The 27,123-nt window shown below is 49.1% G+C and overlaps 1 protein-coding gene across 1 annotated transcript in view; it reads right to left on the minus strand.

Moving 5' to 3' along the window:
- Positions 1-23,343, minus strand: part of LOC136479765 (disease resistance protein RGA5-like) — a 28,531-nt gene extending 5,188 nt beyond the window's left edge. The window contains exons 1-2 of the mRNA XM_066477519.1: positions 23,247-23,343; positions 22,293-23,071 (exon numbers count right to left, since the gene is read on the minus strand). Coding sequence (XP_066333616.1) covers positions 22,293-23,071; positions 23,247-23,343 — 876 coding nt within the window. The remainder of the gene's footprint in view (positions 1-22,292; positions 23,072-23,246) is intronic.
- Positions 23,344-27,123: the final 3,780 nt, after the last annotated feature.

Genomic DNA, 27,123 nt, shown 5'->3' on the forward strand with positions numbered 1-27,123 from the left:
CCAAATATCAACCTCCGCCGCACTCTCAATGTTTCTATCCCCAAACATCTGGTAATGGTCGAGACCAGTCTCTTCAATAAATTCACCAAGGTGATCCAAATCGATATCCGGAGGTATGTTTGCCTGATGCATTAATCCTAAATTCGAACCATATTCATTACCAACAACTAGCGGGGGGACTGATTGGTCCGATTGTTGTCCGAGTTGTGCAACTCCTTTCCCTGCCCGCTTCTTTTTCTGTGCCGCCTCAATTGACTTGGTGAGAGTGCGGTCATAGTCCGTTAACGTTGCTTTGGACGGCTTACGAGATTCCCGCTATTGTTGCTGGTAAGAAGCCACCTTTTTTCTTAGAATATCTAGAGCTACGAAGAAGTACGGTTTCTCTGGGTTTCTTCTTACTTCTTGATCCTTTTTAAGTTTGTCATAGAATCTGGACATATCTTTTTTATATGCATCAGTTACTTCTTCCTTCTCTTCAGATATTATTTTGGGAATAGCCCTTGATTTCACGGTGGCTTTCTTCGTCGCGCGGGGTTTGGTTCTTCGTTTGCGGGGCTGGCCTCTTGCTAGTACTTGGCTTCTTGGTAGGCGGGGGCGGGGGAGGCGTTGGAGACCTCCTTGGAGGTGATGGCAGCGGCGTTGGAGACTTCCTTGGAGGTGGCGGCTGCGGCGTTGGAGACCTCCTTGGAGATGGTGTGGATGCAGCCTCGCCTTCCAACACATTGTCATCGTACAGAGCACTATGATGATCTGGCGATTGAACAATTGGACTTAGGTTGGGGGAGGATCTGCTACAAAAAAAGGAATGACATATTATTATGAACAGATTGTTAATTATTTAAGCCAATATAAATTAATGATGTAGTGTTTTCATCCGCACCTATGGTGAGGTAGTTCAGGAGGAGGTGGAGGCAACATCCCGGGAATGATGATGTAGCGCTTGCGCCATAGAATGAATGTCTTCACTGCTTCTCCTAGAGTCTTCTCGCCATCACCTCCAGGAATGTCAAGAGGCAAATCACTAAAACCTTTTTTAGCTTTATCTACCGAGATGGTAGCATATCCTTCTTGGATTATATTCCCATGAATCCTTGGTGTCTTGGTTCGGTCGATAGGATTAACAAGACCGATAGCCACCTTGATTGTGAAATTCCCCTTCGGAATGTGTAGCTCACACGATGTACAAGGTTCAGTGACGTCATCCACAGGGAAGCGCAGTCCTGTGTCCCCTTGATTTGGTATCTCCATGGAAGCGCAGCTGCTTTTCAACTGAGCAGGGGGGCTAATGTTGATTCCTGGCTCTGATGCCTGCTTGCTTGCACTCACTGCTATTTGCACTTGCCTTCTGATTTCCTCCTGCATTCTCGCTTCAAGGTTTTTTCCCGCTCCTGTGCTTCACGCACCGCTTCCTCCAACCTCTGGAGCCGCTGTGCCTCTTCTTCCTTCTTTCTCTGGCGGCTTCTGTAGGAAGGTCTGTCTTGAGGGAATCCATGCTCCCACGAGACACTTCCTTTGCCTCTAGTTCGACCACCGTGTTCAATAGTCCCGATGGCGTATGTCAGTTCATCCTTCTCTTTGTTGGGCCTGAATGCACCACTAGCAGTAGCTCTCTGAGCATAAAACAATCTTTCTGCTGCTTCTTGCAGTCTTGCGCCATAAACACACTTCCCTGTCTCCTGGTCCAGTGTTCCCCCATCAGCGAAAAACCAATTCTTTGCACGCTCTCCCCACTCGAGTGATTCTGGTGTGATACCCTTGGCAAGAAGGTTTGCTTCCATTTTGTTCCACTTCTTAATGGCAGTCGGGTAGCCACCTGATCCCAAGTTATGGTGGTATGTCTTCTGTTGGGCATTACGTTGGTTCTTTATCACCCGACTCACACCCTCTTCAGACGTCTTGTACTATACAAACTCATCCCAATAGGGCCTCTGCTTTGAGATCAGGTCTGGGACAGTGAAATCTGGTGCTATGTTCTTCTTGACATACGTCGTGTATATGTGTTTCTTCCAAGTCTGAAACTGGGTGGCCATCTTCTTCATTACCCAATCCCTAACTCGCTCCTTCAATTCATCACCATCTATTATATCATCATAACCATCTGTTTGGAGCGTGAAATGCTCCAAGACATCATTCCAAATTAACGTCTTGTCACGATCGGAGACAAAACTGATATGAGGAGCATTGGTCTTCTTCTTCCATTCGCGAGTACTAATCGGGAGCCGGTCCCTTACAAGGTAACCACAGTGGTGCATGAATTTCGTTTTATTTGCCCCCCCCCGGTTCGCCTGTATCCACATTGAACTCCGAGATGATGAAGCGGCCCTCCAATGGCTTTTTGGGACCTCGAACATTTTTACTCTTCGTTGTAGTTGTTGATGTCGATCCAGAGGGCTACAAAACATAAACATTATTTTTAATGTCATGAGCACACATAAGACATATGATAATATATATAGCTAATAATAAAAAATATATACTTGGCCAATATCTTGTTGCTCATTTTGCTCAAGAGCTAAGTACTGACTCAAGTCATCTGCATCCTCTTGCACGTTATTTTTAGCACCATCATCACCGGCAACTTGAGTGCCAGTGTTGATCAAATTCATCATCAACTCCTCCTCATCCATGTTTCTCGGGTCGGCCATCTAGCTTCAAAAAACAAAACCAATATATAGTACGTCAAATCTTTGCTTACATGTGTAAAATCTACGAACAATATGCATTATTAAATCTTGCCCCTCGGTCACGGACGCAATTCACCACACTAGGGCGAACTGCGTCAGTACTAGGGCAAATTAGGGCTATACATAAATGGCCGAGGGTGAATTGCGTCGGTGACTAGGGCGAACGACGTCGGTGACATCAACAACGCGGTTCGCCCTAGTCACCGACGCAATTCACCCTAGTGTGATTGTTTAGCGTTAACGATAACGATAATACGAATGTTGATCGACTAGGCCGTGAGAGAGGGCGGTGTGACGAGAGTGGCGGTGCTCCGCTCCGCCGTATATATGTTTGTACACATGGGTGAACGAGGGTGGCGGTGCTCCGCCGTATAAACCCTAAACCCTAGGGCGAACGAGGGCGGCGGTGCTCCGCCGTATAAACCCTAAACCCTAGGGCGAACGAGGGTGGTGGTGCTCCACCATATAAACCCTAAACCCTAGGGCGAATGAGGGCAGCGGTGCTCCGCCGTATAAACCCTAAACCCTAGGGCGAACGAGGGCGGCGGTGCTCCGCCGTATACATAGAAACGCATGGGTGAACGAGGGCAGCGGTGCTCCACGATGTATATATACATGCATATGAAGACAAATGACGAAAACATATGGATCATGATGAAGGACAAGGACGTACGGCAAGACGAGCGGCATGGTCTCGACGTCGGCGCAGAGTGGGCCAGGGTGGTGGTCGGCGTAGCAGAGCGGGCCGGGCCGTGTCAGCATGGTGGCGACCGGCGTCGGGGGCACGCACACTGTGGTCTCTACTGACGACGACGACATGAGGCAGGCCAGGCTAGGGGCGGTGCTCGGCGCGAACTAGGGGTGGCGGCGCGGTGGAGGCGGACGGTGTGCTGACGACGACGACGTGTGGCGGGCCGGGCTGGGGCGGTGTCGGTGCGGTGGAGGGTGTTGTCGATGCGGAGCGGCCCGGGCCGGGGCTGCGGTCAACGCGCTGGAGGGTGTGGCCCGCGCGTCGGGTCGGGGCGGGCAGCACCTGGCGCCATGAGGTTATCGGCGCGTGGTGGAGGGTGGCGCGCGGGCGCGCGTGGTGGAAGGCTGACGACGAGGGCGGTGCTCGGTGCGGTCGGCGTAGAGGTGGAGGGCGTCGTGGGGACCGAGGTTGGTGGCGATGTTGGGGCCGGGTCGATGGGGTCACGGCCGCAGCGGCGCGGTGAACGCGTGCGTGAGGACCGTGGACGCGCGCGAGGCGGTGGCGACGACCGGCGTCGGGCGAGGTGGCGGTGGCATCCTCGGTGTGGCGGGCCAGGTGGCGTGGGCGCAGCGGGGGAGAGGACTCGGCGATGGCGCGCGCGGCACCGAAGATCAACAACGCAAGGAAGAAGATGGGGCGACGAGGGGTTTGGGCACTGGCATATATATGCCACACCCCTTTACTCCCGGTGCCAGCCCCCCACCAGGAGTAAAGGTCCTTTACTCCGGGTGCGTGTTACCAACCGGGAGTAAAGGTATACCTTTACTCTCGGTTGGTAACACACACCGGGAGCAAAGGTTTACCTTTACTCCCGGTTCGTAAGATGCACCGGGAGTAAAGGTTTTTTTGGCGGGCCACAAAACTGTAGCCCACCTGTGGGGGTATTAACCCCTATACCCTTACGGCTAGGCTTGGGTCGGCCTGGACCAGGAGGTCTGGCCCAACAGGAGACGACGCGCGGCCCAGTCAATCTGCTCGGAGTCCCGCGCAAGGAATCAAGACAGACCTGGAGATCAAGCAAGATCCTGGTCAAGTAAAATAGGAATCCTTATCTGGCCACCTATGGCAATTGTAACTGGCTAGGATTAGTTTCCAGATTTGTAACCCTGCCTTCTAGACTATATAAGGCGGGCAGGGGACCCCTCTAAAAACATCTCTCATTGACATACAGCAATACAATCATACGCAGGACGTAGGTATTATGCCCCCACGACGGCCGAACTTGGATAAAACCTTGTGTCTGTCTTGTGTTATCATCTTGTTTGTAGCTTGCGCATCTGTCTGCTGACAATCTACTACCTTGGGCATACCCCTAGGTAGACTGCCGACCATATTTCGTCGACAGTGGCGCGCCAGGTAGGGGGTGTGCGTACTGCTCTCCAGACAAACAAGATGGTCTTCATCCCCAGTTCCATGGCTACGCCGAACGGCCTCACGTTCACCATCGGCCAGATCACCTGGACTACTGGCTCCGATGACTTCATCGCCATGACTGTGGAGGAGACATGGATTCAATCCGCGTCGACCACTGCTTCATTTGCATCGGCCACGGCTCCAACCACGATGGATCCGGCTCCGACCATGGTGGATCCAGCTCCAACCACGGTGGATCCGGCTCCGACCACGATGAACCCGGCTCCAACCACGCCAGCATCATCTTCGACCACGCCGATAACTCGTCGTCCGCTTCCTCGCTACAAAGCGAGGCAGATCGACAACACCGACCTGCTCGACTCCATCGATCGGGTCGGCGCCAAACTTGCCGAAACCCTAGCTCTAGTAAGTTCGATTCAAAATCGACCTAACGAGCAGGTAACCACTACCCACAACAGATCCACCCGACCAGCACGGGCCAGTCATCCCACACGGCTCGGTACGGATCTCGTGGTCACATCTACTCCTGAAGGGCGCTCCGTTCGACGCCACCCAGCCCCCTCGACGGGTCTCCGGCTCTCCGAGTATGAAGCCTCGATGGAGGATCACCAGGCTCAGCCTTACGGCCTGTGGAACACTGCTTCCAGCTACGCGTACAATATACAACGCTGCTTGGACCCGCGTCTCATACATCGACCTCGGCCAAAGACGCGCGACTTCGTCAACATGGTCCGGATTGAGGAGTACCAAGAAGGATCGGTCCACACAGTTCGAGAGGGCGGCTCAAGCTCCTCGTCCAGCGCCGCATCCGATGCCTCCGTTCACACCGAGCTCTAGCGTCATGATGATGAAGATGTTGAATTCGATCTGGATATCCCAGACCAAGCCCCGGGATTTTTGCGATTCCCATCCTTCCCGCCAAGGCGAGGAGACTTGATCCATGTTGTCAGTAATGATGAGCCGCCGACGGTTGGCGAAACAGAACAAGAAAGGCTGGCACGCGAAGAACGCAATATTGATCGGTTTAATCGCCGACAGATCAAAGCCGAGGCAGAAGAGGAAGCACGATGCATAAGGGTCCAGCCGCGCGACCTCAACAACACCTTTGACAGGGTAGGGGACAAGCAGGTCTTCAGGACTCCGAGCGCCAACGTAGCTGTTGCTATGGCAACGATACAACGACTACCCAATACGCCGGAAGTCCAGGCAGTTCGTGAGGACATTCAAGCTTACCTAACGGCTGCTATGGCCCAGACCGCAGAGATTGTAAATCAAGTCCGGGCTCCATCCATCTCAGTCGAATCAAGCCATGGCCGCCAGTACTCAAGTCGCTCACGGCCACCCAACCAACATGGCTCGCGCAACAACGACCCATCAGACAACCGTCAAGGTGGACACGATGGTCACGATGGTGGTCGAGACGACAACCGCCGAGACAACCATGACAATCGCCGTAGGGTTAACCAGGGTGGCAATCAAGGTCGCCGTGATGGCAATAACGATCTCCGCCATTCCCTCGGAGAACGCGATCGCATTAACCGAAGAGCCAATGATCGTGCATCCCACGAAAGCTATTGCCGTATGGAGTATGACACCACCCATGGTCCTCCGGGTTTGAAGCAGTTTACCTCCCATCTCCGCCAAGTCATATGGCCCAAGAATTTTAAGCTCGAAAAACTCCAGAAATACGACGGCAAGGAAAACCCTGAATTATGGGTCATGCTCTATGAAACCGCGTGCAGATCAGCCATGGCAGATGAGCACGTCATGTCTAACTATTTCCCAGTCGCTGTTGGCCACGCAGGTCACCAATGGCTGGTCAGCTTGCCGGCAAACTATTTTGATTCTTGGCAAGAGCTCAAGCAAGCCTTCATCGACAACTTCATTGCTACTTGCGAGCAACCCGACAACAAATATGATCTGCAACGGATCCGGGATCGGAAGGATGAGCCACTGCGAGAGTACGTCCGGTGTTTTTCGAAGATGCGCATCAAGGTTCCGTCAATCTCCGACAATGAGGCAATCGAGGCTTTCATCACTGGCCTATGCTTCCACGACGCTCGAAGGGATAACCTCCTCCACAAGAGACCTAAATCAGTTACAGCGCTCCTGGCCACTGCTAAGAAATATGCGGACGCCGACGACGCTAAAAAGATAATTGTTGAAGAAGCAGCAAGGGTTCCGCGCTCCGACCACCCCCCACACCGCGATGATTACCGCGGCAACTGTGGTCGGGGCAACAATTTGGACCGCCGCATCCAGCGCAATGACTCTCGCGACCACCGTGACCAACGTAATCAGCGGCGTAACCGCCGTGACGATTATAGGGGCAAGCGTGCTCGAGAAAACGACAGCGAGGTCAACACCGTCAAAAAAGGTGGCGGACGTCGTAACTACGAAGAAGACTATAACAAAGCAATGAAAGGGCCCTGCCAGCTCCATCCCAAGTCAAATCACACCATGGAGAATTGCCGCGTTCTCAAGTCTATCTACACGCGTCAACAGGCTCTGGATACATCCGACAAGCCTAACGACGCGGGAGAATAGCGCAACGAGGACAACGACGATGAAGACGCAGATCCCCGTCACAAGTATGTCAAGCCAACCGATCGCGTGCACACCATCATTGGAGGCAAAGTATCCACTGAGACCAAACGAGAACGCAAGCTGCTCGCCCGTGCTTGCCTAAACGTGGCCAACGTCGACAACCTCCTCACCGATCCACGGCTTCCTCCTTGGTCTCACCACGAGATCTCCTTCAGCAGAAAGGACCAATGGGCTGCAATACCTGAGCCAAGGCATTTTCCTCTGGTCCTCGACCCTTGTATCAACAAGGTTCAGTTCGACAGAGTGCTGATTGACGGTGGCAGTTCCATTGATATACTATTCAAGAATAGTTTGCCAGCCCTGAAGATAACCCAAGCTAATCTCAAGCCATACGAGGCATAGTTTTGGGGTGTTCTCCCCGAACAGAGCTCTACACCTCTCGGGTAGATCACGTTACACGTGCAGTTTGGGACCCCAGACCACTTCCGCACTGACTATGTCAACTTCATGGTCGCTGATTTCGACGGCACCTACCATGCTATCCTTGGTCGACCATCGCTCACCAAGTTCATGGCCATACCTCATTACAGGTATCTGGTGCTCAAGATGCCAACTGAGAAGGGAGTTCTAACCCTCAGGGGTAACATGTACGCAGCTTATACCTGTGAAGATGACAGCTTTAAAATAGCAGAGGCTCACAACCTCTCTATTCGCATGGCCGAGACCATCCTTGACGCCAAGAAGACCTCCGCCGACCACCTGGAGATCCCAGAGCTCAAGCCTCCACGCAAGAATGTCAAGTCCAAGGAGCACAAGGCGATCCAGCTGGTCGACGGCGATCCTAGCAAAACGGCCCTTATCGGGGCCAACCTGGATCCCAAATAGGAAGACGCGATCGTCAGGTTCTTGAGGAGCAACGTGGATGTGTTTGGATGGAAACCTGCCGACATGCCCGGTGTACCTCGGAACCTGATCGAGCACTCCTTGAATGTCAACAGCAAGGCCAAACCTATCAAGCAGAAGCTACGACGTTTCGCTCGCGACAAAAAGGAGGCAATTAGGGTAGAAGTTACACGGCTTTTGGCAGCCGGATTTATTAAAGAAGTGTATCATCCGGAGTGGTTAGCCAACCCGGTTCTTGTACGCAAAAAGAATAATGAATGGAGAATGTGCGTTGATTACACTGATCTCAACAAACACTGCCCTAAGGACCCCTTCGGTTTACCTCGCATAGACGAGGTCGTAGATTCAACCGCCGGTTGCTAGCTGCTTTCCTTTCTCGATTGCTACTCTGGTTATCACTAGATCACTCTCAAAAAGGACGACCAGATCAAGACGTCTTTCATCACGCCGTTCGGCGCCTACTGCTACACGACCATGTCGTTTGGGCTCAAGAACGCCGGAGCTACCTACCAACGCGCTATACAGGCTTGCCTCAAAGACGAGATAAAAGATGACCTCGTCGAGGCTTACGTTGATGATGTAGTTGTCAAAACCAAGGAAGCTCGTACCCTTATTGACAACCTGGAACGCACCTTTGCAGCCCTTAACACATTCCAATGGAAACTAAACCCAAAGAAGTGTATCTTTGGTGTTCCTTCTGGCATACTACTTGGCAACGTCGTCAGTCACGACGGCATACGCCCTAACCCGGAGAAAGTCAAGGTTGTCTTGGACATGAGGCCGCCCAAAAAGGTAAAGGATGTTCAAAAGCTTACTGGATGCATGGCTGCTCTCAACCGTTTCATATCAAGATTAGGCGAAAAGGGATTACCGTTCTTTAAACTGCTCAAAGCATCCGAGAAGTTTGAGTGGTCAGAGGAAGCGGACACTGTCTTTACACAGCTGAAACAATACCTTACGTCACCTCCGGTCCTCACCGCTCCTAGGGAAGATGAAACACTCCTGCTTTACATTGCGGCGACTAATCGAGTGGTCTCCACTGCCATGGTGGTCGAGCGCGATGAGCCCGGCCACGTCTACAAGGTACAGCGACCAATTTATTTCATCAGTGAGGTGCTCAATGCATCCAAGACCAGGTACCCGCAAATCCTGAAATTGATCTATGCCATACTGATAACATCCCGAAAGTTAAGGCATTACTTCGACGGATATCGTGTGGTGGTCATGACTGAGTACCCTCTGCGAGATATCATTAGCAACAAGGATGCAAACGGGCGCATCGTCAAGTGGGCAATGGAGCTATGTCCCTTCTCCTTGGAATTTGTAAGCCGTACTACAATCAAGTCTCAGGCACTCGTCGATTTCATCGTCGAGTGGACAGACTTAAGCACGCCTACCTCTCAGGGGACCGACGAGTATTGGAAGATGTACTTCGACGGTTCTCTCAACATCGACGGCGCAGGAGCAGGAGTCCTTTTCGTGTCACCATCCGGAGAGCAGCTTCGGTACGTCCTTAGGATTTATTTCCCAGCATCTAATAATGCCGCCAAATACGAAGCATGCCTACATGGTTTGCGCATTGCGGTCGAGCTTGGTGTTAAACGTCTCTATGTCTACGGAGACTCGGCTCTGGTAATCAACCAACTCAACAAGGACTGGGACACAACCAGTGAAAGGATGGATGCATACTGCAAATCGATCAGAAAGCTAGAAGGCAGGTTTTATGGCATCGAGTACACACACGTGGTCCAGGACAAAAATCAAGCAGCAGATGCGCTGTCAAAGTTAGGATCATCCCGAGCCAAAGTCCCACATGGCATATTCGTCCAAGACCTGCTCACGCCTTCCACCGAGGAGGAAGATCCCGCGGTCGACAAGCCTCTAGACAAGCAATTGGTGGCCACGGTTCCGGCGTCGAGCACCACTGAGCCACCTTCGACCACGCATGAGCCTGACTGGAGAGAGCCTTTCATCAAGTACCTGACAAATGGCAGCGGTTACGCTGATCGGACAGAAAACGAGTGCCTAATGCATCGCAGCAAGCAGTATCTGCTCGTCGATGGCAAGTTATGGCGCAAGAACGCAAAGGAGGAAATCTTGATGAAGTGTATAACACGGGAGGACGGCGAACATCTCCTGGACCAAATCCACTCTGGCTCCTGCGGTAACCACGCAGCCTCGAGAACGCTGGTCGGCAAGGCTTTTCAAGCGGGGTTCTATTGGCCATCAGCGGTGGCTGATGCAGAGAAGCTAGTTTGACACTGTGAGGGTTGTCAGTTCTTCGCCAAGAGAATCCACGTACCAGCACATGAGATCCAGACAATACCAGCTTCTTGGCCCTTCGCATGCTGGGGACTGGATATGATCGGGCCCTTCAGACCGGCCCCTAGGAAATTTACATGTGTCTTTGTGCTGATCGACAAATTTTCTAAGTGGATAGAGTACATGCCTCTGGTACAGGCATCCTCAGAAAAGGCTGTTACGTTCCTCGACCAGGTCATCCACCGTTTCGGCATACCCAATAGCATCATCACTGATCTAGGTACTCAGTTCACCGGGAACGCTTTTTGGGACTTCTGCGATGAAAGGAGCATAGTAGTAAAATACGTCTCGGTGGCGCACCCAAGAGCTAATGGATAGGTCGAGCGGGCAAACGGTATGATCTTGGACGCGTTGAAGAAAAGGATGTACAGAGAAAATGACAAAGCTCTCGGAAGATGGCTCAAAGAGTTACCTGCCGTGGTCTGGGGCCTTAGAACTCAGCCCAGTCATAACACCGGCGTCTCACCATACTTTATGGTTTACGGCGCTGAGGCCGTCCTCCCAGCAGATATAGCTTTTAGATCAGCACAGGTAGAGAATTTCGACGAGGGCAAGGCCAACGAAGTACGGGAGCTAGAGGTGAATAGTGCAGAAGAGAAGCGGCTCGATTCTTGTGTACGTACAGCAAAATACCTTGCTGTTTTGCGCAGGTACTACAACAAGAACATTAAGGAGCGGTTCTTCGTGGTCAGGGACCTGGTCCTGAAGTGGAAGACGAATCAGGCTGGTGTCCATAAACTTGCAACTCCATGGGAGGGGCCCTTCATGATCAAGGAAGTCACACGACCAACGTCTTACAGGTTAGCTCACCTGGACGGTATGGACGTACCGAACTCATGGCACATCGACAAGCTTAGGCGTTTCTACGCTTAACTTTTGAGATATGTAGTCCTCTTGTACTTTCGATTTAATTCAATAAAGTTATTATGATTTCCTCGACCACTATGATTGTGTCACTCCGAATTTTACGGCTATTCTAATATAGCCAGTCAGAGCCGACCACTATTCCTTCATGGGCTTTTGGAGCAGGCCCTGTCTCCGGTTCCTCTCAACGCGTGCATGGGATCCGCTCTCTACGCTACGGGAGATCGGCAGGTCCCCCCTGTTTTGACTTGTTCGCGTCTACGTGTGCACAGGTCACGTACCTCACACTCCGACCACATGCCAAATCAGGGTCGTACAAACTTTTTAGGATAACGTGTCGAGTAAACTGGTACAACTAAACAGAACGCTAACATGTTCTTACTTAGTTACGCCAACATGAGTTTCAAGCTTAAACACGTTTCATGCAAAACAGATAAGCTTATAATGATATACAGTTACATTATTACAAGCTTGCCTAAAGAGGTTCAAGTTTACAATAACACAACTAAATCCTTCTTCTATAGCTCTAGCCTATCCTGTTGGCTGCTCGGGGCACGCGGCACCTACTGCTCGCTACTACCGATATCCCGCTCGAGTATCGGGGACTCTTGTGCTGGTCGAGCTGAAGAGGATGGCCCCGTCGGTGCTGGCTGGTCGAGACCGCAGGCTTCGCCGGTTGGCTCACAACTGATAGCGTTTCCAGTTGGCTTGTTGATGGCGTACCCTGTACAGGTGCTGTCCCACCTCCACACATGTTAATGTCGCCAATTATCTTCGAAGACAGGTCCAGTTGGGTCATCCAAAGCTCCTCAGCCTTGTCTGGACTTACCTCCTTCGGGTACCCAGCCTCCAGGCGTTTGAGATCGATTAGGGGATAGTGGGCACGCACCATGCTTAGCACATGTGCGCCTGTGTACTCGCCCGCCTCCTTCACGAACTCTTGGAACCATTCCCATGCCTTTCGGCACCTCTCGACTAGTCCGAGCTGCGGTGTCCTCGGCGCTTCTTCCGTAAGCGCTGGATCTATAAGGTTGAGGACGGGCAAAATGCCAGTTGCCACCTCCTGGCACCGTTCCTTCCATGTGTCCCGATCCTCGGTGATCTCTAGGCATCGTGCCTTCCAGCCGTCACGATCTTTTATAACGGCTTCCAGATGTTTCTTGGCATTAATTTTCAAAACTACAAACCACACAAGATCTTAAAATGTCACGCCACGACAAGATAATGCGGGCAACAGAGTGAGCAAGGTGGTCTGGAACACTTACTTTTTAGTTCCTCCTTCATCTTGGTTGTGTGGTCTTGGAGTTGCGACTAGTTGTGTGCCAGTTTCTTGTTCTCCTCCGTCAGGCGACCACACTCTACGGACACACGGCTATTCTCCTCTTGGAGACGGACTACCTCGGCTTCCAAGCCTGCACTACAGTTGTTAATACCAGCAATGCAAAATCACGCGTCATGCACTTGCTGTGATGAAGTGACAACTTACTCGTTTTTTCCTGCTCTTTATTATTGAGCTGGATGACCAGGTTTTGTTTCTGTGCCTCTAGCTCTGTCCTATCCTGGTCGGCAGCTTCAAGTTGGTGGCGCAAGCTTTCCACCTCAGCCGTCAGTTTTCTATTGCTTGCTGTGATCCCCTCAATCTGATCAAAGCACTTTTTCCGGTACCTTGCGGTCTTCATCAAGTCCTGCACGTAAACAAGCTAAGTCTAATAGTTTGACTGGATAGTAGGATCAAGTGGCAAAGCCAAACATACCTGGACTTCTGTCACCAGACGTTTTGCCGCTCGTTCAACTTTTGCCGTCTCTTCGACCTCTGGTATTTCTTCGTGAACAACCCACTGGTCGTTTCGCCAGCGCGACACATATACATGCTGTCGTTTGTCCTGTGGATGCCCCAGGACCTCCTCCACTTCGTCCTCTTCAGGCTCTTCTTCAGGTCTTGGCGCTGGTCTGGAGTTAGTAGTCTCCGTGACCGCTATGGCTTTCCCACGGGCTGCAGCGTCGACAAGGGTGGTCTGTGTTCTTACTTCTGGTTGCACCTCCTCGGTCTGTTCTGTCACAATTGCCGCTAAGGTGTCGCCCTCAGTGGGTTCAGTGCTCGGGACACTTGTACTTGGCTCGGCTCTACCCTCGACCAACTGCTCGGGGATTGTCGTCTGGCCGCCTGTCTGCTGAGGCTCCAGTGAATTTTCGGTTACAGGTTCTTCCATAACCGGCTGCTGGGCAGTTTTCCCCGCCATTGCTGGCGGAGCCATGCCACACCCGGCTAGTTGGTCGGGATTTTCGGTGGATGCCGACCTAATATATCAGAGATAAGTTCAGAAGACAACAATATTCAATATAAAATTGTAAGCCTATATCAAGGTTATAAATACTTACAGCTTGGAAGCACGGAATGATGTGGCGAAGGCGCGTCTCTTCGTCCGTGCTTGCTCCACGTGCTCTGTGGATGCCATCGGGTCTCTTTCCACGACCAGTACCAGCGCTGGGGCTTGATGCTCAACCCCTATGCCGCTTGTCCTCTTCATTACAGTGGTCGGTGATGCGTGTTCCACTGGCACGGAGGAGCCACCCTGCTCCGTCGACTCCGGTTGTCTCCTCCTCTTTCGAGGGGCAAGTCGGAAGATGTTTGCATCTTCAGTTTCATCATCTGTCAGTGTAAAGATGGCCTGATGACGCTTGCTGGCCGCCGGCCGTTTGCCAGCAGCCCTGGCCGTTACCTCCTCCCCAACCCCGAGTACGGCCCAGTCGACGTCCTCGGTCCTGGCGCTGGTCTGGTCGGTTGGGCCGGCAACTTGCGTCCAATCCACACCAGGGGGTGGAGACACAAACACTACTGCTCTGTCAAGGACATTAATCTAGGAAACAAAAAGGTGACAACACAGTAAGTTTCTATTACAACATAACTCTACGGGTACAAGGCAGCACAATTTACCTTTGGAGGAGGTCGGGCCAGCTTGAAAGCGTGCTTGATGTCGACCAACCTAACGTAATTTGGATCAGCTAAGTTGAATAGCTCCCCAATTCTGGCTTTGACTTCTGTCTTGTCAAGCGTTTCTTGCCTGGTCCTGGTTGGGTCTGAGCTGCCTTGGTACTCGTAGCCGGGAATTACCCTCCTCTAGCAAGGCTGGATCCTTCGGCTGATGAAATTCCCGACCACGCTCGGACCATCCAGTTTCTTCCATGGGATCATCTTAAGAAGTTCTGAGATTTGTTCCAGGTGCTCGGGTTTCTCCGACCAGCTGTTCTTCTTCTCCGGAATGAACCCCACATCACACAATGTGACCGTGTTCGGCTCTTCGCGGATGTAGAACCACCTCTTGTACCAGTCGACCAACGATGTGTTCCAGGGCAGTGCAAGTACTGGTCTTTCATTCCATCATGCAGATTGAGGTACACACCTCTAGCTATCTTCGAGCCGCCGCTTCCTTTCTTCCGCAGACAGAAAAGATGGCGAAAGAAGTCGAAATGGGGCTGGAAGCCACCATATGCTTCGCAAAGATGAATAAAGGTGGAGACAAGAAGAATCGAGTTGGGATGCAGATTGCAAATCCCAATCTCGTAATACAAGCAGAGCCCCTGAAGGAAAGGGTGCACTGGAACCCCAAAACCCCGCTTGAAGAAATCTTCGAAAACCACAATCTCACCTGGTTGTGGATCGGGGTACCCTTCTCCTCCTGGCGCGCGCCATCCTGTGAGTGCCTTGTTGTGGAGTACCCCCATGGTGACGAGGTCTTCGATGGTCTGTTCGTTGCTTTTTGACTTCCACCACTCCTTCGCCATGACTCCGGCTTTCTTCTGGGCGTTACTCTTCGCCATGAATCCGCCCTTGGTGATGGAGGAGGCTATGGTGGAGGAGTGATTGGTAATGATTTCGGAGGTATTAGGGTTGGCAAGAAGAAGAAGAAGGCTACGGTGGCGAATGATAATGGGGATCGGTAAGAAGTAACTTACCAGTTCTATATTATAAATAACCAAGGGTTCCACCGTTTCGTCTGCCCGATGTTCTTGGGAGACGTGCGCACGCGCCGTAGATAGTTGTTTTCACAACCTCGAGATCTACGCCAATACACGCGCCTTTTCGTTACCAGTGTACGCGCCTCTTCATAGCTAGAGGACCCACACTGACGCGCCTCCTTACAGGTTCCAAGCGACTGTTTGCTTGAAAGGACAAGAAGGTAGTATGACGTGCCATATCCATCTGCTTTTTTGACTAGACGTGTCAGATTAGAATTGATAGAGCAAGACAATAAAAAATACAACAAATAAAAGTACAAGAGGCATTTGTTTCTTCGCTGCATGTCTCGTGCTCAAGGGTGGTCTGGACCACTATCGTGCTTGGAGACTGCTACGATCGCTGCTGTGCTCTGGGACTGCTACGATCGCTACTGTGCTCGGGGACTGCTCCGATCACTGCTATGCTCAAGGACTGCTCCGATCACTATTGTGCTCGGGGACTGCTCTGATCACTGCTGTGCTCGGGGACTACTCCGATCATTACCGTGCTCGGGGACGGCTCTGATCACTACCACGCTCGGGGACTGCTCCGACCACTATCGTGCTAAGGAACTATTCCGACCACTGTTCGGAGACCACTCTCCTCAGCTACATGTGATTTGTACTCACATACAGTTGAGAGACATTTATTTAGACCTTGCTACAAGGCTTATACTTCGCCTTCCAGCAAGCTCGGGGACTACATCGGTACGATGCACCTGCCGGTGCATCTTGTATCGCCTGTACGACGATTGGATTCTCGACTTAACTGAGAATTCTTTTTAGACCCTGGCACCACGTGCCTACGTCACCAACTACCAGGCTCTGGGACTAAGTGGGCACACTTCACCTTGCGGTGAATGTGTTTGTTTCATGACCCCTACGCCTCTGATGATCAAGGACGCTATGCTTCAAGACGCACTTACATTTCTTTTTAGAAATACAAGTGGGCACACTTCCCAGGATGGAAATCTTTTTCTTTCTTCTTAAGAGCACCATACATTCTTCGGACAACCTACTTCTCCAGCAACAACGGTGGTCGGAGATGTCAAGAATTCAAACCTCACTGTTCGGAGGAGGTTAATAAGGCGTGTCGCGTCAGAATACATGGAGCTCGGGGACTAGCTGTGGGGGTATTAACCCCTATACCCTTACGGCTAGGCTTGGGCCGGCCTGGACCAGGAGGTCTGGCCCAACAGGAGACGACGCGCGGCCCAGTCAATCTGCTCGGAGTCCCGCGCAAGGAATCAAGACAGACCTGGAGATGAAGCAAGATCGTAGTCAAGTAAAATAGGAATCCTTATCTGGCCACCTATGGCAATTGTAACTGGCTAGGATTAGTTTCCAGATCTGTAACCCTGCCTTCCAGACTATATAAGGCGGGCAGGGGACCCCTCTAAAAACATCTCTCATTGACATACAGCAATACAATCAGACGCAGGACGTAGGTATTACGCCCCCACGGCGGCCGAACCTGGATAAAACCTTGTGTCTGACTTGTGTTATCATCTTGTTTGCAGCTTGCACATCTGTCTGCCGACAATCTACTACCTTGGGCATACCCCTAGGTAGACTGCCGACCATATTTTAGACCACCCGGGAGTAAAGGTGGGCTGCAGTTTCGTTACCCGCCTATTTTGAGCTAATTTTTTTAATAAAAATGCAATAGTCTTGTTAAATACATAGTAAATTAAATAAAAGGCATAAAATTATTTTGTTAAAAATATGGATTTTCTTTTTCTTTATTGCACATAGGAAAAATCTATAACCTAACTTTTTTTATTTTTTGTTATAATTATAAAACATAATGTAACTAATATTTATTATTTCGTTAATGCAAAAATGTAGTGTTTAATTAAAATTATTAAAACTATTGGTTTTGGACAGGAAATTTGTTTTCACATCATTTTAACGTTAATATTTTAAATTTTCATCACTCAATATCCTAATTTAACTTTTCGAGAGAGAAATCCCACCAAATCAAACATTGATTTAATTTGAAACACGACATAATAAACATGTGAATTTACAATTATTACATAATTCTCAAACACACACTACATTAAATCACTATATCATCAAGTGGGCACAGCAGTGAACATCTTCTTTACGTATGTCCCTTGGTTATGATCGCGTCGTAACCATGGAGTGTCCTCATCATTTACCAAGATGCTAGGGTCTTTGTTCACTTTGAAGGGCGGAATTCGGTCATCCTTTTCATAATCTTCTGACATGTCTGACTTGTTCTCAATTCCCACGATGACTCTTTTCCCTGAAAGAACTATGTGGCGCTTTGGCTCTTTGGTTGAGTCATTATCGTTTTCCCTCTTTTTGGTTTGGTAGACATATCATTGACATAGAACACCTAATTCACATCCTTGGCAAGGACGAATGGTTCGCCTTTGTACCCAATATTACTAAGGTCTACTGTTGTCATTCCATACTCGTTGTCGACTGTTACCCCGCCTCCGGTCACCTTGACCCAATGGCACTTGAACAATGGGATCTTCAAAGTAGGTGCATATTCTAGTTCCCATATTTCATCTATGCGGCCATAATATGTCTGCTTATTCCCATTCGGGTCTGTGGCATCTATGCGGACACCACTGTTTTGGTTGGTACTCCTTTTTATCTTGGGCTACTGTGTAGAATATGTTCCCATTTATCTCGTACCCTTTATATGTAATGATATGCCATGATGGTTGCATAGCCAATAAATATAGTTGCTCATGGATGCTCTCATCACCTTGACATTTTTTTCGCAACCAACCGTCGAAAGTTTCCATGTGCTTACGCGTAATACAAGCTTCAGTCTTCCCTGGAAACTCGGATCATAAGAGATCCTTGTGTGTCTCAATATACGGATCTACCAAAGAGGAGTTCTATAGAACTGTGTAGTGCGCTTTATTGAAATAATCATCCTCCGTACCAATATATGTTTTCCTCCCTAGTGTCCCCTTTCCGCTTAGTCTCCCCTCACGTCTCGATTCAGGAACACCAATCGAGTCAAGGTCGGGAATAAAGTCAACACAGAACTCAATGACCTCTTCTGTTCCATAGCCCTTGGCAATGCTTCCTTCTGGGCGAGCACGGTTGTGAACATATTTCTTTAGGACTCCCATGAATCTCTCTAAGGGGAACATGTTGTGTAGGAACACAGGACCGAAAATGAAAATCTCCTTGACTAGGTGAACTTGGAGGTGCGTCATGATATCAAAGAAGGAAGGAGGGAACACCAACTCAAAGCTGACGAGACATTGAACCACATCATTCTGTAGTTTGGCTAGATCAGTTGGATCAATTGCCTTCTGAGAAATTGCATTGAGGAATGCACATAGCTTCACGGTAGCTAGACGTACATTTGGAGGTAGAATTCCTCTTAATGCAACTAGAAGTAATTGCGTCATGAGAACGTCATAGTCGTGGGACTTTAAGTTATAGAATTTCTTCTCTGGCACATTTATAATACCCTTTATATTCGAGGAGAATCCAGATGGTACCTTGATGTTGTTTAAGCATTCAAACATGATTTCCTTCTCGTCTTTGCTTAGAGTGGAGCTAGCAGGATGTAAGTAATGGCGTCCATCATCTGTCTTCTCTGGATGCAGGTTGTCTCTTTCTCTCAAACAACGCAAGTCCTGTCGTGCTTCAAATGTGTCCTTGGGCTTTCCATACACACCCATGAAGCCTAGCAGGTTCACACAAAGATTCTTCGTCAGGTGCATCACGTCGATCGAGCTGCGGACCTCTAGGACTCGCCAATAGGGTAGGTCCCAAAATATGGACTTCTTCTTCCACATGGGTGCGTGACCGTTAGCGTTGTTCGGAACAGGTTGGCTGCCATGTCCTTTTCCAAAGACGACTTTCACATCATTGACCATATCGAGTACATCCTCATCGGTTCGGTTGCGAGGCTTGGTCAGGTGGTCTGCATTCCCTTTAAAATGCTTTCCTTTCTTTCTTACGGGGTGATTTGCAGGAAGAAATCGACGATGGCCAAGGTACACGACCTTTCGACATTTTTTCAAGAATACACCTCTAATATCACCGAAGCAGTGTGTGCATGCATTATATCCCTTGTTTGACTGTCCTGAAAGATTACTTAGAGTAGGCCAATCATTGATTGTTAAGAACAACAATGCTCGCAGATCAAAGTGTTCCTATTTGTACTCATCCTACACACGTACACCTTCTTTATTCCACAAAATGAGAAGTTCGTCAATAAGTGGTCTCAGGTACACGTCGATGTCATTGCCAGGTTGCTTCGGGCCTTGGATGAGCACAGGCATCATAATGAACTTCCGCTTCATGCATAACCAAGGAGGAAGGTTGTAGATACTTAGAGTAACAGGCCAAGTGCTATGACTACTGTTCTGCTCTCCAAAAGGATTGATACCATCTGTACTTAAAGCAAACCTTAAGTTTCTTGCGTCATTTGCAAACTCCAGGAATTCTCTATCGATTGCTCTTCACTAGGACCCATCAGCAGGGTGTCTCAACATATTGTCTACCTTACGGTCTTCTTTGTGCCATCGCAACAATTTTGCATGTTCTTTGTTTCTGAACAGACGTTTCAAGCGTGGTATTATAGGAGCATACCACATAACCTTGGCAGGGATTTTCTTCCGCGGACGTTCGCCCTCAACATCACCAGGGTCATCTCGCCTGATCTTATACCACGATGCATGGCATACCGGGCATGCATCCAATTTCTCGTACTCTTTGCCACGGTAGAGGATGCAGTCATTAGGACATGCATGTATCTTCTCGATTTCTAGCCCCATAGGATAGACAACTTGTTTTGCTTCGTAGGTAGTGGCAGGCAATTCATTGTCCTTCGGAAGCATCTTCTTTTGGATTTTTAGTAACTCTCCAAATCCCTTGTTAGATACACCATTCTTTGCCTTCCATTGCAGCAATTCTAGTGTGGTTCCTAACTTTTTCTGCCCTGCATCACAAGTTGGGTACAACAATTTCTTGTGATCTTCTAGCATCCGCTCGAACTTGATCTTCTCCTTTTCACTTTCACATTCTCTTTGTGCGTCACGAATGACCTGACAAAGAGCATTAGCAGGCTCATCTTCTGCGGCTACCTCTTCTTCAGCTTCTCCCATTGCAGTATCATTGAAGCACGCACCATCGGGAATAATATAATTGTCGTCCCATTGTTCTTCTTCACCTTCTTCCATTACAACGCCGGTTTCTCTGTGCTTCGTCCAACAAATATAGTTTGGCATGAAACCCGACTTGAACAAGTGTGAATGAAGAGTCCTTGAGCAAGGATATTCCACCGTATTCTTACATATGGCATATGGGCAGCACATGAAACCGTCGCGTTTGTTTGCCTCGGCCGCACGTAACAAAGAATGCACGCCGTCAATGAACTCTTGGGAGCGCCGATCAGCATTGTACATCCAATGCCGGCTCATCTGCATTACATGACATAAATACCATATTAAAGCCTAGATCATAATTAATTATTTATACAACATGCGTGCCACCACAAAAGGTACAAATTTATGAAAGCATCGCTACAATGTAGACAATCCCAACTACCACTAAAAGAACTAAAGTTAAAATACATTTCAGGAGCACAAGGATTTCGCGACCAATCTCAACTAAAACAGACAGATCCCTCGATTGTGCAACATCTTTGGGCTTCTTTGGCTGGATCACTGCCTCATTAGCCGCCGTATCTGCCTGTTGTGCAAGATACTTTTGCACGAGTTCAACATACTCTTCCTCCCAGTAAAAGCCTGAACATCGTCCACTACCATCCCACTGAAATTAAAACAAAAAAATAGAACTTTAATCACAACCATCATGAAAATAGGTATAAACTAACCATAATCATAAAATACGATAAAATAACTCACATTACGATCCGGACACTTGTAGAAGATATGACCATTGTTGGGACCCTCCTTCTTCACTCGGTACTCCATCACAATCTTTGTCTCATCACGACACTTGCCGCATGGAATGAGAGGGAGGCCCGGCCTAAGTCGCTTTGGAAACCAATGAGAGGCCGAGGACCCGGAAGCAGTTGCCATCTACTCTCTATACTCATTTTTTAATACACTATAAATTTCTCATTTTATAAACAAATAAAATTAAGAAACTATAAAATTATCTATCTCTCTAAACAATGAAGTGTACTATGCATGCTAGAAATAAAAAGTGAATACTAATTTTAAATACCTACTTTAACCTTTCTTCATCCAAATATGCAAACTATAAGTTATTTTGAGCTCAAATTGTGTTTACAAATAAAAAAACACCATAAAAACAATATATATATAGTGAACAATATGAGATAAGACAATGATGAAAAATGAGAGTATGAGATTGGTAACCTTTACAACTGAAGAATCGACGGAAAAATCGAAGAAATCGACGGAGGAATCGAAGAATGGATGGAGGAACAATGGAGGGAGGAAGCAAGAACACTAGTGCAGTGAGCTTCAAAATGTGCTGAGCTCGGGCTCGGGGAGGAAGAAGGAGACGTCCGGGATATAAAGGGGGACCTTTAGTCCCGGTTGGTGGCTCCAGCCAGGACTAAAGGTAACTTTCCAACCCCCGGCGCAGCCACGGCCCGGGAGTAGACCTTTACTCCCGGTTGGATCCACCAACCGGGAGTAAAAGTCTACCTTTAGTCCCGGTTGGTGGTTCCAACCAGGACTAAAGGTCCCTGCCACCTCTGTCTGGCGCAATAGCCGTTGGGCAGGGACCTTTAGTCCCGGTTGGAGCCACCAACCGGGACTAAAGATCTCTCTAGTCCCGGACGCAAAAAATGTCGGGACTAGAGCCCATTTTGACCGAGGATCAAAGGCCTGTTCTCTACTAGTGACAAAAGCCCGGCTATCAAAAGCAGCTTCAGTGATTTTGTGGTACACCTCCATGGCGAGAGTGGTCTTCCCCTGTCCACCTATCCCATAGATGGACACCACCTTGTGCTCCTTTTCTTCACATCTCAATAAGCTGATGATCTCCTCACGAGGAGCATCCATTCCAACAAGATCCCTGGCCTCCTGAAAGAATGCAGGTGCTCGAGGATCCAAGAGCACTGGCTGAGATGAAGAGGCGAGGAGACACATATTGATGTCGTAGTAGCGTTTGCCCCGATCGCTCTGCTCGCTCACAAGGCTCTTGAGTTCTCGGATCTCCTCTGCTATTCCTCCGTCCTTGAACAGCGTCTTCACCTTTTGCATGGCCTTGCGCACAAAATTGGCCTTGGAACCTCCATGGCTGTGGTTGAGCATGAAACGATCGATGCAATCCTCGATGTCGTAGGACAGCTCACGTACCTTGCTCCTCCAGTCTTTAGCGAGTGGATCGATCTGGTCGTCGTCCTTGTCTTCGAGCCTCAGTAGCACAGCTTCCATAGTGCTCAGCTCGTCTCGCAGGAAACGGATCCCGCGCTTGATGTTTCTGGAGAGCTGGTACTTCTCGGTGAGCATGGCGGCCAGCTTGCCGATGGCGGAGCCCAACACGCTTGTGGCGGCGTTCGCCATCACTTCGGCCAGCTGGACTCGCAGAGGCAGAGCACTCGCTCTCAGTGAAATGCTAGCTACCTTGTGTGGGGTGATGTGGTGGTGAAATGCAAGCAACGCGGGTTGGCCGTGCCTCACTCTCAAGTCAAGTCAAGGTGTCCCCGCGTTGTCGTCCAAATAATTGTCGACCGCCGAGATCCAGCAGCAGGGAGCACAGCTGGGCCACGGCGCAAGAGATCAGTACTTGCCCGTGGGACACTTTCATCGGTGGAGGCGGGGAGAGCCGGAGAGGGATCAAAGGTGTGGACCCACATGCCCTGCGCCAGGAGAGACCAAGACAGAACGGAGACTGTGGTTTCTGTAAAATTCGACTGCCGGTTTTGAACAGTGCTTTCTGCTGCCGCTGCATCGGGCTCTCACAAAAGCGTTGTGCCAACAGCCAGCAGCATCGGCTTATAGCAGCAGCTAAACACTCTGAGGCCCTGTTTAGTTTCTACATGCGCTCCTAAAATTCCTGTCACATCGAATATTTAGACACACGTATGGTATATTAAATATAGACTAATTACGAAACTAATTATACAATTTGTGACTGTACGTACACTACACCTGTCCTGTAAAATTCGACTGCCGGTTTTGAACAGTGCTTGCTGCTGCTGCTGCTTCGGGCTCTCACAAAAGCGCTGTGCCAACAGCCAGCAGCATCGGCTTATACCAGCAGCCGAACACTCTGAATTTGTTGGTTTGAGTACTGTGAGGGAGGAATGTTGCATCAATTCGTAGCTCATGGTGGCGCAAATAGTGGGATTCCTTTTCCACGAAGTCTCCTACACTTTATTTTTTCTTTATTTATTCCTAAAGACACGATGTCCACTTTCCCTGCCTCATTCTCGTCTTTTTGCGATAGACCAATTTTTCTTTGTCGGCCATCTCGACTTGCAAGCCAAATTCTAGTTGCACTACAAACACACGCGCGGTGCCCTTGTCCGAGGTTACCAGCCATCGCGACTGTTTTTATTTTTACTGGCCCAGAGCGTGAATGAAGATAAACACCGTATATGAATTCAAAGTACTAATACAGAGTTACAGACCGGTCTCAATTGTGCTACGGCTTTTGTCAAAACAGTCACTACTGCATAAAATTTTTGCAAGACAGTGCCCAAGAATTAACGGAGATGGACACACTAGAGTGTCAGCCTCCGTTAGTACTTGCCCACCCAAGGATAAGCGACCGCCTCCGATAATGTTTAACAGAGATGGATGACTTAAGTGGACTGCCTCAGTTAAGGTCTATGAACGGAGGCGGACACTGTAAGACAACTGCCTCTGTTAATCTATTAAACCGAGACACACGTTGTTAGACAGCCGCTTTCATTAATAGACCATTAACGGAGGCGGTCACGTTAACGTATCAGTCTCCATTTTCTTTCTCCATGTGCCTTCTGATTAATTTGGATAGGGTTTGAGCTCTAGAACTCCGAAAACACCACTTTTTAGGCGGAGTGGGGAGTTTTGCTCTTGGATTCTTCAAGGAGGAGGCCGTAGGAGGGTGGTATGCGCTCTCACATCCTTTTTTGCGCTCTTTTTCAAGCTTTTTGTGATCTAGTCTTGATCTATGGTGGAGGAGAGAGAAACTAGATTTTATTCTTTGTTTTTATGGTTTTGTTTGTAATGCTTCTATATTTATGTTTGTGTGTGACAAAGAAGACAATCTCTTTACATGCATAATGCAAGTTAATTATGTCTTCAAGTGTGTTTTTTGTGTTAGTTATATATTTTAATTAATGTTAGTTGTATGTAATATGCGATGAAATCCAGTGTACATAGGTTAATTATAGATTTTAATTAATGTTAGTTGTATGTATAATCTGCAATTTTAATTATAGATGGTTGCATTCAAAGATTGTGATGAAGCTCTATACATTTAGATGCAGTTTATTTCCTGAAAGAGAAGATATATATACATGCACGCTGAAACAACCCCGATTTCCGCGATGGGAAATCCACAGAGTCGAAGTGTAATAAGACCATGATAGATCGTATTACCCAAATTCCAGTTGATGATCACATCCATACATCGATAATATCAGAGTACAAATAGTGCGGAATTACATAAATTATTACATCGCCGCATTGGCGGAATCATAAGTAGCATTCATTCAGAACAGCTTGAAGATAAGATCACCAAACTCGAGCGTAGGAACGAATCCCTCAACCATCAAACTCCTCGGAGCTATACTCCTCAGCAGAACCTGTGTGCCAAAATTTATCAGTACGATTTGTACTGGCCACTCCCAACCCTATGAGCATTGCTTTGTGGAAATTGGATGCAAGTTGGATATAATCAAAAGGAACCTATAAGGCTGGGGTTTCCTATGTAATAGCATATCAAGTATTATAATAGTATAGTCAAGTTTTAACACCATCCCACACCCATTCCACCCCATTTCCATCCAGAGCCAGGTTTCGATCCTGGGATCGATATACCACCATCTCCACACCATCACCTCATCACAACCATACCATCGCTCAGTCGACAGGACAACTCCCTCTCGGCACTGTCTCAAGGCCCGTAGCCCCTGGCTATGACCGAACACTCACTCCCGGGGGAAGAAGAGAAGGACTCATCTCCTATCTAGTTTAAGCGAAACCCAGGAAGGTCCATAGCCGACAAGTCAGCATATGTATCGATCGATCAACCATACACTCTGCAGAGGTTTCACATACCCACAAGATAGCCATCCTCGACGGTGCCCCGTCTAGGCAGATTCCGGCCGCTTGCTAGCCTAGAACGATGCCACCCTACCTCTCAGCCCTGGAACATCCCAAGTCTAGTCTGGGATGGCTGATACTGTGAGTCGTAGACAGAGCCGGGGCCCACCGGATGTCAAGAGCCAGATCCATGAGGCCTCCTGAAGTCTCGGAAGGGTGTGGGGGGAAAACCGCGCACCCCGTACCTCCTTGCACACTTTCGCCTAGCAGTAGTGGCATCGCTCTACCAAGTAGTCCGACCGTCCCGCACCATATAGGGCAAGTGGGATGTAAAGGATTCCCGGTGAATCTGAGTACTAGTAAGTCCTTAGGGATGACCAAGCCAGAATGTCTTCATCAGGGTTTCCTTTTTACGTGCCACCATAGCACCTCTACCCCGGGCTCCACCTCTCCGAGGTTCACACCCAAGGCCACCTCCAATTACCATTTTACCCGCCACAGGAATTTCATATCCAAGTGCCCAGGTAGCACCCCACGGCAAGACTTGCCCCAGGCTCGTCGTATACTCCAACTTGGTCGACACAACCCTCACCCTCCACGCACCCAAGTCACACACGCAGCACTCTCCCCATAGTCCAGATAATACTAGTTTCCACCACGCATCAATGTAGTGCAAGCGTAGTAGAAGTAATAAGCAATGAAATATAATAGCAAGCGTGTGACTAGCCTAACAGCTGGGTGAGCAGGGGCAAGGTTGCGTCAAGGTAAAGGCCATCAAGAAGGCATACTACCATGCAAGTCCTATCACAGTGTGAATATAACAACATAGTAAAGCACTAGCAGTTCTATATTAGCCATGCGTAATAGGTGCTACGAAGTTGGGTGGGATGTGGCACCTTCAGTGTAGTCGTCTCCGTACTCCTCTCGGTACTCACGATCCTCGTCCGTCAGGTTCTCCTCCGAACCTGCAACGATCGTATTATAGTCGCGTCAGCGACGTCTATAGAATAGCACAAAGAAGCAATGAAATTCAAAAGAGCCAAATGCACTCAAACATGGGTTCATTGCGTAGAGCTCGATTTTAGATGAATTTTGGTCCTGGTTTCACATTTTTCTGAGGTCGTATGAATTTGTTATGAATTTCCGAAGTTTAAATCATTTCTGAAAATGGAAAAGGCTAAATTAATCATGGGCTGACACGTGTTACACTGTGACTGGTCCACAGTGGTGACGGCGAGCGAGACGGAGTCTCAGTGGCCTCTGCATGTGGTCTCTACGAGCGAGACGGAGTCTCAGTGGCCTCTGCATGTGGTCTCTACGAGCGAGACGGAGTCTCAGTGGCCTCTGCATGTGGTCTCGGCGAGCGAGACGGAGTCTCAGTGGCCTCTACATGTGGTCTCGGCGAGCGAGACGGAGTCTCAGTGGCCTCTGCATGTGGTCTCGGTGAGCGAGACGGAGTCTCAGTGGTCTCTGCATG

The sequence above is a fragment of the Miscanthus floridulus genome, chromosome 9 (genome assembly GCF_019320115.1).
Source record: "Miscanthus floridulus cultivar M001 chromosome 9, ASM1932011v1, whole genome shotgun sequence".
Taxonomy (NCBI): Eukaryota; Viridiplantae; Streptophyta; class Magnoliopsida; order Poales; family Poaceae; genus Miscanthus; species Miscanthus floridulus.